A 13740-nucleotide genomic window follows, 5' to 3' on the forward strand; every position below is an offset into this window, starting at 1 on the left:
ATCTCACTGGCATTTCAGTGGGCTGGTTTTGGTCAGCTAGATTCATGCTGGCACTATTCATGTGAAGTGTCACTGGGTCTCCACACGTATTTGAAATATGTCATCTGCCAAAGGAGTATTACAAGCACTCGGTGTATAGCTGATAGAGAAGAGGAAGATTTTTGTAGTCGGTTGCATATGTTGTCTTGCTATGCATGTTCCCTGAGCACATTGCACATAGGCATGTCAAGAATTGCATGAGAATTTTACGCTTTTGAGACAGTTGCAAAAAAAATGCATTTTGTGTATAGCTTGGGACGCAGTTTTGTGTGGTACTTTAGCTTCCAGGTAGATCCCTAACTAGCCAAAACTTAGCCAGTCAAACAGGGGTGGTTTGCTTCTTAAAAGCAGTGTGGCTGCAAGGAATAAACTAAGAACTGATTTGGCAGGACTTGAGATGAAGAGCATTTGATCTTAAGTGCTTTGTTGTTTGTTCTGTTTGGTTGTTGTTTGGTTTTTTTTCTTGACAGACAAAAAGTGAAGCTGTTCACTGCTCATAATAACATGACAAACTATGCCACAGTCTGGGCATCAAAAACTAATTTGGAGCAGAGGAAAGGAAGAGCTGGACGTGTGCGTGCTGGGTTTTGTTTCTATTTGTGCAGCAGAGCTCGCTTTGAAAGGTGATGTTGTGCTCTTTAGAAATAAAATAACCTCTGAGAGTTCTCCCAGAACTGTTGTCTGCTACTTCTGGTCAAACTGGGGAAATAATTTCAGAAAGTACGGAGAGGAGGTGCATGATGTCAGTTCACACTGGAATCTTGGGGTTTTTGCTTTAAAAAAAGTTATGTATGCTTATATGCTTTTGCCCATAGGGTGAGGTGGATAAATAGTTCATGACATTAAGAACTTCACTGCAACCTACAGAACTTCTTGGGAGAAAAATAATAGTGCTTGGGAATTGAAGCAAGGCAGAAAAGAGCTTTGTAATGAGGATAAGGCTCTAGTCTGCTTGCAGGCATTGTGGGATCCTGGCATCTTCATGTAACAGGCAATTCTGTCATTAAAGTGGTAAAAAGGAGGGAAGACAGATGCTACTTTTGCCTCCATTGCCATTCTCTGGCCAGGAAGCCCCTTCATGCTGCTCTAGCATCTTCCCTGCTGCTGAGACTTTTGACCTCTTCTATCTGCTAAGCTGTTTCTCAGTTACTGGAGCAGTGAAAGTATTTTGCTGGTTCTAGAAGTCTACACAGCTGTTGCACTCAGCTACAGGAGCACAATGAGATCTGAAAGGTTGGCTGGGAGACAGTATTTGCTTTGTAGGGTGGTAGCTGATGCTGGTGGAATAGTGATCAAACCCTGTTTTGAGAAAAATGTGGGCTTTTTTGTTCTCTTCTCATTCAAGACTTCAAACCCATATGACACCTGAAATGTTTCGAACACCACTTCATGAAATTGCTTTGAGCATCAAATTGCTGCGTCTGGGAGGAATTGGTCAGTTTTTGGCCAAAGCAATAGAACCACCACCTTTGGATGCAGTGATTGAAGCAGAACGCACACTAAGAGGTATCATTGTTTGTCTGCAAGATTTTTTGTTAATGAAACTGACTCCAAGTGATTTGGAGTATAATGATCACTTACAAACTGCTTTAACATCTCTGAATTGTTTGTGTAGTAGCATGCTGTCTGAAACAGCAAGGTGTTTCCTGGACGCATCGTGTGGGTGGCTGTGTCTTTTGCAGCTGAAGAAATACTTGAATTCCCAAGTGGACAGTCATTCCTTTAAGAAACTTGAGCCTTCAAACTTAAGGCTTGTTTTGTTATTTTACCCGTAACTTATGCTCGCTTCCAGCTTCCTGTTTTCCAGCTGTGGCACTGCTGTGTATGACATAGACCAGTGCCTAAGGCATTTACTAAACTTCTATAAAAGTATTGAAGAAGAGAGGTTAGAAGTTTATTGTGTAATTACTGCTTTGTACAGGTTGCTGAGCCAAGATCTCAGTATTTTGCAAAGTACTTATATCTCCAGTTTATAAATATGTAAGCACCAGTGTCCTAAACCAGAAGAAACTGAGCTGGGGACTAAGCTGTCTCCCCAGTTTTTTGAAGATACTAACTGGAATATGAGTAAAATGGAGCAGGGAAGAAGCCTAAATTGATGCTTTAGATTTAAAGTTGTGATCTCAAACATTCTCAGCATTCTTGGCAAATGTCAGTAAATAAGCTCTTAAAATTTCTAAAAACTGAAATATCTATATGATTATTGATTTTAGGAAAAAACTGTGACACATCTACATTGCTTGTATACAGGAGGAGGACCAGAATGAAGAACATAGCTAGGGATATGTGTTCAAATTTAATGACTTTTTGATCTAAAAATTTTTAGTATTTTTCCTACACTGCAGATAAGAAATGCAAAGTTGGGGAAAAGGCAGCGTTTTCAATTTTAACGACAAATAGCAGTTTCTTGTATGTGTCTCTATTTCCTGGGTAGCCTGTGGGTTTGTTTTCAGTGTGTGCATACAACTAGTATGTTTTTAGGATGGTCTGACTTGCTATTCTTCAAAATATTCTCCAGGCATTTGGTTCAGTAGATACCAAAAAAAATTTATTTGATAGTGGCTAAGGAGTCCTTTATTTGTTTGCTTTCCCATTTAATCACTAAGGCTATAAAGGTTGGGGCTTTTTTTTTTTTTAATGTAAAGCTTTTAGTTCTGCTGAAGTTTCCCAAAGTAGTCATAAATAAAGCATGTGAACCATAAGTTCACATATTTCATTTATATCTTGAAAGGGTGTTAAAGATCACACTTGCATTGTTTGTCATGCTAACTTATAAAGAGGTTTATGAAGTTGAGTTTAATGCTTATGGCCAAATGGCTAGAGAGATACTTATGAGACCCTTCAGTCTGTACAGTAAATAGCCACAGATATATGTTAGATTTTATTATTGACAGTGATTTGATAGTTTTGAGGATGAGTTCAGGTAAAAATCTTTAGGTAATGGAAGACAAAGCCTCATGGAAGAGAAAGTTTGTGGTGGTCTGTTTTTGATGAACAGAGGGTTTAGCTAACAGTCTTTGATAATAAGAGATCTTGTTTCAGAACTTGATGCCCTGGATTCCAATGATGAGTTGACACCTCTTGGAAGAATCCTAGCCAAACTTCCCATTGAACCTCGTCTTGGCAAGATGATGATAATGGGCTGTATTTTTTAGTAAGTTTAGTAGTCTCAATGGTTTTATTCTTGTTTCTCCGAGTTCTTCACCCTCTAGACATGTACTCTACAAGAGAAAAAAACAATACATTTAAATGAGCAATAAATGCTACAGCTGGAAATAGGAGACTGAATATTCGTAAGAACAAAGGATAAATAACTTCCAGTATAGGGAATAAGGTAGTCATGAAATTCAGAGTTAACTGCAAGGGAGCAGTAGAGGCTGAATAATTATGAAATAAGAGTGGGACTCAAGTATAGCAGTGAGCTAGAGGTGGGGATATGTGGAATGTGACACCTAGATAAGAAGAAAAATGAATCCACATGTTTTGCTTGGGAGAAGTAGAGATCTGTTATTTGTAATTGTGATGGCTGTAGGGTCCTTTTCACCAGAAGGAGATGATGTATGGAGGGAAGATTAGACAAAAGGCTTGTGAGCTCTTGCTGTTGTGAAAGTACTGGAATTGGAGCTGATTTTTAACATCCACTTCTGGGGAAGTGTTTCTGTGAAGAACTCTGATAGAAAAGGGCCAAATTACTAAGATCTCTTGTGGAGAAGTTTTTACTAGTATCAACAGCCTGTAGAACCTGCTGGCAACAATACTGTGAATAAATCGGATCCTTTTGTGGTTTCTTTCAGTGTGGGGGATGCTGTTTGTACCATCTCTGCAGCTACCTGTTTCCCTGAACCTTTTATCTGTGAAGGCAAACGCCTGGGTTATGTCCATAGGAATTTTGCTGGGAGCAGGTTTTCAGATCATGTTGCTTTGCTGTCCGTCTTCCAAGCCTGGGATGATGCAAGGTATATTATCTTGGCATAAAATTTGATGGGAAGTTGTGGGTAACACAGGGTGAGCAGATTTGTGGCCAGACTAGCTATGTCAATGGATGCTGTAACAGTTAGACTGTTGCACTTTCCCTTTTCTTGAAGAGACTTCTAATTTCACTCTGTTTGTTTTTTAGAATGGGTGGTGAAGAAGCAGAAAAAAGATTTTGTGAACACAAAAGACTCAGCATGGCTACTCTTAGAATGACTTGGGAAGCAAAAGTCCAGCTGAAAGATATACTTATGAGTTCCGGCTTCCCTGAAGGTGATTCTACTTGGACATAGTAATTTAATGACTATGTTTTTCATTATGAGATGAGAGATAAACGAACAAGATAATCTAGGATGAGCACACAAGCACGGAGGCCTGTAGTGGATTTGCCATAAAGCCATTCTGCTTTTACAGCTGCATTCAGATGAAGTTTTAGTGCTGAGTCATTCCGTCGTATTTGTTAAAACCAGAGAAGCTGTGATGGCTGTGGAGCAACATAGGGAGATTTTGGAGGCTGAGGTTAGGGCTGCAAGATTAAAAATCTGTTAAGCAGTTGACCTTGGAGAATTAACTCACTGATCTTCTTTCTCCTTCACATGTTGCATCTCCAAAATATGCCGTGCTGTACTTCTTCCCTCCTTTCCATTAGCTTTAGGGGGGAGTCTGTGTGATCTAAATAGTGTGCTGTGCCCTATGATTTTGTGGGTTTGTGCCACAGGGGGGTGTGCAGTAGTGTTACATGTTATTATATTTTTTAAGGAAGAATTTCAAGTTGACCAGGTTCTGAATTGCCTGATGTTCCTGAGGAGCTTGCTCAGTGAAATGGCACGACTGGATTCAGCAGATGTTCCTCTCCCCCTCCTTTCTTTCTTTAAATTCTTTTTTTTTCTTTTTCTTTCTCTTTAAAAAAAAAAAAAAAAAAATTCTCCCCATGCTGCTAGGATCATTGCTGCATTTATCTGTAACTTTATTTCTGGGCAAGATGACCTGAAAACAAGCCACCAAAGACTCGAGGGAGGTTTGTAACAAATAAACTAATGAAAACATCCATTCTGACCTCCCCCAAAAGATCTATCTCCAAAACAAATGACAATAAACACACTGTGGTACAGCACATTCTGGGCAAACCCCTCTTTCGTTGTTTTTTAAAAGCTCAGGAGAAAAAAATACCTCTTTTGTTAGTAGTATTTTTCAGCTTTTTTTCTCTCCATGAACAAGTTGAAAATTGAATCTAGAACTGAAATGTTTTGAGTGCAGAGGTCGTCTGAGAACAGATGCATATCTACCAGTTGATTCAGTCAGAAAATGCACTGATCAGGATCCTAAACAACTCTGCTGTACTGTCCTATGTGACCTGTGGATGTGAGCCAGTCTTCTGTTCTCTGTCAACAGAATGTTTGATGACTCAACCGTTTAACAACACTGGACCGGATAATAATCTGGATGTTGTAATCTCGCTTCTTGCTTTTGGGGTGTACCCCAATGTCTGCTACCACAAGGAGAAGAGGAAAATTCTTACCACTGAGGGGCATAGTGCACTCATCCACAAGTCATCTGTCAACTGCCCTTTCAGCAGCCAGGAAATCAAGTATCCATCGCCTTTTTTTGTTTTTGGAGAAAAGGTAAAGACTTTGAATTTGTTCTCGATCACTTGCTACCAAGTTGTCTTTTTGCTTCTCTCTTGCCGTAAGAAAAAACCTACACCATGCAGTATTTAGATTGGTTTTAGGGGAGTTGGTTTGTTGGGTTGGTTGGTTGGGGTTTTTTTTGGAAGGTGAACCTTACGTGGTCATGGTGTCACTCAGCCTTCCAGTAACTTCTAGTCAATTAAATGTAGTAGAAGTAGAGCTGCATAGAAAGTTCCTGTGAGTTTTGTGAAAACAGAGAGGTCACAGAGAAAGATCTAAATTATTATCTTCTTTAAGAGATTGCTTTGGGATCTCTTCCATACTAATTAGACACTAAAGAAGTTTTGCCTGTATTGCCCCTGCTGCTTATGAATCCAGAGGGGAAATGGGAGCATGTAATATGGCAGTGGGGTGCTCCCTTTTTGGCATGTAGGCCGTTTGCAATCTCCTGAGGACAACTCCCATTTCCCAAGCGTCTCATAAAAACTCCGAGATGCTTTCCTCGGGGTCGCCATGAACTCTTCCTCCATGCCATTAATTTTATGTACTTGGCACATTTTGTACATGTATGCTTTAATCCCTGTGTGCTCTCATATGCTTCAGTGATGGCTGTCATGAATGCAACTGCTCCTACTCACCCTTTTTTCAAGAAGCATATGAAGGCAATGCCTTTATCTATGATGTAGCGGTAGATGGTTCTTGGGTTGCCGGCATGCTTGTGCTGCCTGTGCAGTTACTCCAGCACAGTGATGGGGAGGCCCTGAAGCTCTGTTCCCTGTTGCTGAAAACAGCTGTTTCTTCTTCAGAGTTTCTACTGCCTGGGAAGTGCTGTAAAACTCTGTTTGAGAGCAAGCATTGAATTAGCAAAGCCTTCCACTGTAAGGAGAGCCTTTAAAGATATAGCAGAACTGATGCTGTAGGGGTTTCTTTTTGTCACCTGTCAACAGTGGTTAGTTCACAATTACAGTTTGTTTATGCTGATTTTTATATCCTCAGTCCTTTTTCCTGACATGCAGCTTGTTTTAGTAATGGCAGACAAACCACACAGTAATAAATGGAATTTTGACTCCTTTGGGCACTTGCTGTGGGCTCAGCTTGACACTCTGGATTTCCACATACATAGTTCAGAGCTGTAGTGAGGCTTTGCCTCTTCTTCACCCTTTATGTCAGGATCCCAAGTGAGTCAGACCTTTGACCTGCCACAACCATCTCTGTAAAGTGAGTTCCCCTAGAAACAACAGAAGACTTTTGAACTCAAAAAGCTGTGCTTTATTAAACCAAAATACACATGGGAAACTGAGTGACTTAATATGGAGGCTTAAGAGTGGCTAAGAGAGGATCGGGGTGAGACTTGGGTGAAGGAAGGATTTCTATGCAGCTCTCTGCTTACCCATTATGTACCTACTGAAAGACAGCTTCTCTCTGAGGACAGGTTGTCTGTTTTTTGCTGCATTTAGCAGTCTCATGCTGACCTGCAAGTTCAGTGCTCCTTGCACTGGCCATTTTTCTGTCACAGATTCAAGTCTGAAAGTTTTTCTGTATTGAGCATGCGTGGTAACTTCCAGGTGGGAGCGAATCTTCTCCCAGAGGTACAACAGACTCTGCCCATGATGCTCCTGTATGAAATGAAGGAGGGAGAAAGGTAGCTATCAGGGTGGGAAGCTGAAATCCTAAGTAGTGCTCTTCAGTTCCTCCTTTAAAATGAAGGGCAGTAGCCTGTTAGTCAGTAGTCACTGTAGTCAGTGCCGTTATTTCTGACTCAGGACAGTTGGATTGATATTTTTCAAGTGCTCACTCCAGGTACAAGCTTAAGGTCTTGTTTCTATAAAATGACAAAGTGGGTTGGCTGCATGGACGTGTAGCAACTTCCAAGTTTGCATGTGTAGGGCCCTACTAAAGAAGCAAGAGCTTCCCATCACGGCCACAGCAGGGACAAACGTGGAAGATAATTCAGCTATGCCTTAGTCATTTTTGGGTTGGCAAAGTGTAAGATAGCTTAGCTCTTGCAAAACATCAGCTGCATAATTTCAGACATGCAGTGATGGAAAAACTAATACTTTAAAATGGCAGGTTGTTTTGGTGTTTAGTTGGGGGTGTTTTGTTTTGGGTCTTTTTTGTGGGGGTTTTTGTTTTGTGGTTTTTGGATTTTTGGGGGTTTTGGGGTTTTTGTTTTGTTTTACACTAGCCAGTGCTGAATCCCTGTAAACATCTGCCTCACATTCAATTTTGTTTGCACATGTGCTCTTGTAATTTCCTATCATTATACCTAGATTTTTTGGTGTAGGGGGTTGTTTTTATTACAGAAAATACTCTGGTTTCAGTGGCCAGAGGAAGGTGTAGAGATCTGTTTTTCATTTCAAGGGTCATATTCTTCTTCCACCTGCAGATTCGAACACGAGCTATCTCTGCCAAAGCAATGACCTTGGTGAGCCCACTGCAGCTGCTTCTCTTTGCCTCCAAGAAGGTCCTGTCGGATGGGGAGGTCATTCTGGTAGATGACTGGTATGGATCTCCTTGGTGCTCATAATACACAAGTCTGTGAAAGATCACAGACTTAGGACGAGCATCTGCTAACACGATGTAAATCTCTATAGAATAGGAACCCTACAGCAAGCTGTGCACTACAGGCTAATTGTGAAGGCATTACATTTGCTTCCTGTGAGGAAGGGAGGGGTTTCTATTGGCAGCACTGTTTCATGCAGATTGTCTGGTTAAATTGAAAGCATAATACCAGGCAGTTTCCATAAAAATGGCTGGTTTTTTCCCCTTTAACTGGAACGTGAGTAAGGGTACTATGTGTTTTGCACCTCCTCTTCAGACAGAGGCTGAGGAAACCTTGTTTTTGAAGTCCCAGAATACAGCTTGAGGAAATAAATGGTTGTTTTTATGGCCATGACTAAATACCATCTGGATTTTGTCTTCTTCCTGCCCTGCTCAGTAAAATGGAGATTAAGAATTGCTCCAGCTTAATTCACTAATATCTAGTCTAATGCTTTTAGTTGTTTGGGTTTTTTTGTTAATCTTTGTTTTGATGCTAGGGGTTATGTATTGGTGGTGTTTGTGTTAAATTTCAAGAGAAAATGTGAACAGATATAGTTATATCAATGTCAAATTTTAAGGATCTTAAAAATTTTGCCTTCTGAATTTCGTGCTCTTTCATTTACAAATTCATATTTCAAAGATGAGAATCTAGATTTCTGGCTCAGTATGTGCATCACTCAATGAAAAGCCACTCTACAGAACATCTTTCATAACAGGTTGTCTCCTAAGTTGTGATACATTAATATACTAATTTGTGCTGTAGGATCAAGCTGAAGATGTCCCACAATGCGGCTGCCTGCATCACTGCTCTGCGTGCTGCAATGGAAGCTCTTGTTGTGGAAGTTACTAAAAATCCTGAGATGATTCGGCAGCTGGACCCAGCATATGAGCGAATGCTGAATATGATCCGTCAGATCTCCAGGCCGTCAGCTGCAGGCATTGGTCTAATGGCTGCCAATGCAAGGTTAGCTTGGCTTCACTGACTTGTGCAGTTGGAGCTTGGGGGCGAGGAGTGCTCACCGCCTCTGCCCCAAGGACAGCAAGAGCGTGAACAGAGCAGGCCAGAGCTGTCAACTCCCTGCACAGTGGCTGCAGAAATCCAGAACTAAAACCATAAGGAGAGTTTTCTCCTGTGTGGACGGACAGGAGCTTCAGGCTTTTGTTTCAAAGTCAGTAGTCTGCATGTATATAAAAGTGTCGTGTTCTGACACTGAGGCAGGTAGATCATTGCCTGTTTTCACAGGAAGGACAAATGGCTCTCGGGTATGAAAGCTGTTATTGTCTCATCCAAAACATGATGACTTTTAAAAAAAGATAATCCAAATTTATTTTGGGCAAACCTACTGGTCTTTGTCTCTGGAGATAAATATTTGTCTGTGCTTGCATCCCTCCCTTGCCCCTTATTTTCATGACATACTTCTGAAGCAAAGAAAAATGAAAACACTTGTGAGCTGTTAGTAATCTAAGTTAAAAAACAACAGCTTTGATGTAGACTTCACTGTGCTTTCTGAGGAGCAAAATAAAGATCACTGTGCTCACATAAACAGGATCAGGGCTCCCTATGACTTTTTGAGAGCTGGAGAAGTGGAATTGAGAGGAAAACTTTCTATCCCAGGTGTAGACCTGTATGAGATTTAGAGGGAGAAACTACTTACGTGCCATAACAGGCCATTCCTAGCTTTTCTTTACTGAAGTGGGCAAGGTGCAAAAGCACAACTGTAATTCAAACGTTGTATTCTGTTAACAGATATTAGAGGCATTTTAACTGAGCATCTTGGCAATTGGTTATTCCCGTAATTAAAAAAAAAATAGAAAGAATTCATAGGATTGCATCAAGTATGTAATGTTTCTCTTTGCAGGTATGGTGATGGTCCTCGGCCCCCCAAAATGGGTCGCTACGACAATGGAGGTGGCTTCAGAGGCTGGGGAGGTTACCCACATGGCTCTGGCTACAGGGGTAGAGGGTACCATGGCTACAGCTACTCTGGCAGGTGCTCAGGAGGAAGAGGATACCAAGGTAGCTCAGGGAGAGGCTACGGAGGTGGCGGTGGTTATCGTGGAGGAGGGTATCGAGGAGCAGGTGGTGGCTATAGAGGAGGCTACGGGGATTTGGGGAGGGGTGGGTGGTAGTTACAGAAGTTCAGAGGAGTTTTTCCACTTTGACTGAAGTTCATCTCCTGGAATTCCTTTCTTGCTCTTACCAGTCTGTTTGCCATTTCAGTTTCTTAGTACAAGTATAGCTCTGTAATATATCCTATCCTTAAGAAATTTACTGCAAGTTGTATGATTTAGTTCTCAATAAAGCATTTGTTTTAAAGACTTATATGTTGAATTTTATATTTGGATTTAGATTTTGGAGCTGTTCTGATGTTAGTTTTGTTTGTAGAAGGTGAAAGGTATTCTGAGGAAACCTTTTCAGTGTCTAAAACCATTCTCTGCCAAACAAATTTCAAATTACAGAACTTTGGCTCAGTGGGGGTTTTTCTGTGTTATCTAATAAACTGTGCAAATTGGCCTTGCTGCAGTGGTTTTCTGTCTATGGCAGGCAGCACTTAGCCTTTTGCAGCCAGCCACTGCCTGCTGCATGCTGTGTTACACTTTGTGGCACAGCAGCCGATGAGTTCTTTTGCTGATCCAGGTAATGCAGGAACATAAAATACCTTTTTCAAGACTGATGTGATGTTGCTTGTCTCTGCAAAACCTGAATCAATCTCAGAAGCATGAACTGTGCCCTTCATCTGAGGCAGTGTTCATTTACATTGCTACTCTGAAATAATGATGATTCATTCTTCCAAATGCATGTGAAAGAGCAATTCTTTAACGAGAATTCATTGAAATTGCAGCCTGTGAACTCCAGACATTCACAGCTCAGCTGGCTGCGTGGTGCTTGCAGAAGTATATTGACACAGTGAGGATAAAAAACCCTCCAGTGAGGTATGGTTTCCTCTCTACTCAGACAAGCACCTGGGAAGTGACTGGAACAAGGGTGGATGACACTGTGTATCCACAGGTACAGATTACTCCTGAGGTTTTTCTGCACTCAGGCTGCATTGTATGAACCAGGTTGGAGAAGTGCTCCAGCTTACAATAAATGTCTGTGTATGAATGGGCTTTTATTGGCCCAAACTGGTGGGACTCCCTTGCCTCTTTCATTGCACAGCCACAAAACCAGCTGTGCTGGCTTGGGGCAGCAGCAGGCAGGTACTGTCCCTCACACAGACTGCGCTGCAGCAGCAAAGGAAGATGAGTACACGCAGCTTGGTATGAATCCTACTACATTACCAAGTCTGACGAGATTATCCTCCCCATTAATCCAACTGGAACACTTATTTGGAAGCAATAATTAGTTGTGCTTACTGGAAAGTGGGAGATGTTGGTATTTGAGTGAAGTTTAAAGCAAGTCCAACATTTTTTGTATTTCTAATGAAGAGTTCTTAAAAGCTGGGTAAGGGTGAAGCACTGTTTCTTTAATCAAAACTGCTAAAAGCCAAAGGCTATGTGAAGCTTAGGTATCCAGCTGTGAATTACAGAGCTATCCTAGATACCATCAAGTGTATCAGTATTCATCTTCAAACTTAAATCTGGGATTAATTTGGAGCATGTAACATCTTCTGTGTGGTCTGATGCAGTAAACTCACAACCCTTTCTGTTGGTGTAGACTTTTCTGCAGATTGAAGAATGGTCACTCTGTGTCACCACTACTGAAAATGTGATTGTTTTTATTAGGGAATCAGCAGGGATAGACATTGAAAGATGTGCTGTAGCATTTGCCACCTGTCCTTTCCACATCTGTAGTTATTGCATCCAGACAAAACTAGCTTGCCTTGGCTTGCCACTCAAACATTGTGTTATCTGGGTTGGGTTATTAACATGAAACTAGAAATAGGAAGCAGATGTCCAACGATTTTAAAGTGAACTATACTTAATAATTTTAGTATTAATCCTACAAGTCTTAAGTATGATCTAAGATCTCTTAAAGCTTTTCAATTTAGCTGTTACTGGTCTTCAAAAGTAGTATTTAAACAGGAAGCAGGAGAAGTGGGTGCAAAGCGAGCACAAGACCAGAGCTTAAAGAAGGGCTCTACAGCAACAGGCTGTTCAGCACTGCCTCAGTTTTACATGTGCAGAAACAGAACTGGAGATACTTGGAAAAATTCAGATGAACTCTGGCAAGCTGGCCTCCCTTTTGAGAGCAGCTCTGCAGGCATTTCCATAACTGAGTCCTGATATTTCAGTTAAGGTTTTGTTATGATCAGGCCTCTGTGTAGTGGGGTCCTTCACTATAATCTGCTTCCAACTACATAATTACCATTAGCTTTTCCCTTTTTTTTTTTTTTTAGGAAGTGATATAGGATACCAGTCATTACCAAGTCTCTGTACAATATTCCCTGATACTAGCTAAAAGTAGTTTTACTGGGGGTACTTTGATGTTACGTTCTAGCTAAAGAAATTCCCATTTTAGAGTAATGTTACTGTTTCTCGGGTCTATTTACAAAAATTATTCTGTTTTGTAATGGTAAAGCTACCATTTACTGTTACTGGCAAGGACCAAAAAAATGTTATGGTAACATTAATGCTGTGATGTGAGGTCTCTCTGGTTCTAGTACTATTGCAGTGATGAATGTTGTAACTCTGTTAAGTTGGATGTGCTTTTTGAGTACAGCTCAACTCCAGAGTCCTATTCATTAACAAAAAGGTTAAGTCTAATTTTATGTTGCTTGCAAGAATTGTTAAAAAAATTAATGGTCACTTTAAGGGTACACCCAAGTGTAATAATGTATGAAATTGTGTCTCTTGTGCTATTGGGAGTTGGTGCTGGGATGGAGCTTGCAAGGATACCTGATCCTGAGGGCTGCTCAGGTCAGAGGTTGTGGAGGGGAAGGTTCTGTGGACTATTAGCATCTACAAGTTACAGCTTAATTGGTTTTATTTCTGTGCCTCGTGCTTTACATATTAAGGAGTGTCCAGCATGAAAATACTGCTTTAACAGTGTTCAGTCTAGTTTTTAATATCTAATCCATCAGGACGAGTTAAGTGGGAAAACAATAATCCTTGCCTGCACTTCCCATGCCAGAAATGAATAGCGCAGTCTAAACAAGGACTGACATGCTAATGAGGAGCTCAAACAGCCTCGGTACAGAAAACTGAAAATTAACCTGAAATGACATGAACATTTTCACTGTAAAAACTGAGCTTGCAATGAGTTTACTGTGTCAGTAAATTGATCTGTGCTTTGTTTCAAAAAGCCAGCTTGTCAGAGTGCTTATGTCTCTTGAATAACAAATTTAATTAACTGAAATCTAAGAAGAAAGAACTACCTGAGCTCCAGTAATCTCGCTGTCTATGATGGTCAGAGGAGCTCCAGTGAGTGCAGATGCTACAGTCACCTGGTCAGATTCAGCAGCCACAACACCATCAACTGTTCTCTGCTGGAACGACCTAAGGTGTGTTTTGTATCTTGGGCTTTTGGTATCACAAAGCTCTCATGAGGGGGTTTGGAAGCAATCATGATCTCTTGTGGTTATCTGGTTCCAAGTGGCAAAGGAGAAGAGTGAAATAA

At 40.9% G+C, this 13740-nt stretch overlaps 1 protein-coding gene across 4 annotated transcripts in view; it reads left to right on the plus strand.

Moving 5' to 3' along the window:
* The window catches only part of DHX9 (DExH-box helicase 9), a 28433-nt gene extending 17819 nt beyond the window's left edge, over positions 1-10614 (plus strand). For all 4 annotated transcript variants that reach the window (XM_080622672.1, XM_080622671.1, XM_080622673.1 and 1 more), the window contains 9 exons: positions 510-662; positions 1385-1545; positions 3082-3193; positions 3834-3995; positions 4157-4284; positions 5404-5633; positions 8026-8141; positions 8944-9144; positions 10040-10614. In XM_080622672.1, the coding sequence (XP_080478798.1) occupies positions 510-662; positions 1385-1545; positions 3082-3193; positions 3834-3995; positions 4157-4284; positions 5404-5633; positions 8026-8141; positions 8944-9144; positions 10040-10310 (1534 nt within the window). In that variant the 3' untranslated portion in view covers positions 10311-10614. The remainder of the gene's footprint in view (positions 1-509; positions 663-1384; positions 1546-3081; positions 3194-3833; positions 3996-4156; positions 4285-5403; positions 5634-8025; positions 8142-8943; positions 9145-10039) is intronic.
* The last annotated feature ends 3126 nt before the right edge of the window (positions 10615-13740 follow it).

This window comes from Psittacula echo (genome assembly GCF_963264785.1).
Source record: "Psittacula echo genome assembly, chromosome: 7".
NCBI lineage: Eukaryota > Metazoa > Chordata > Aves > Psittaciformes > Psittacidae > Psittacula > Psittacula echo.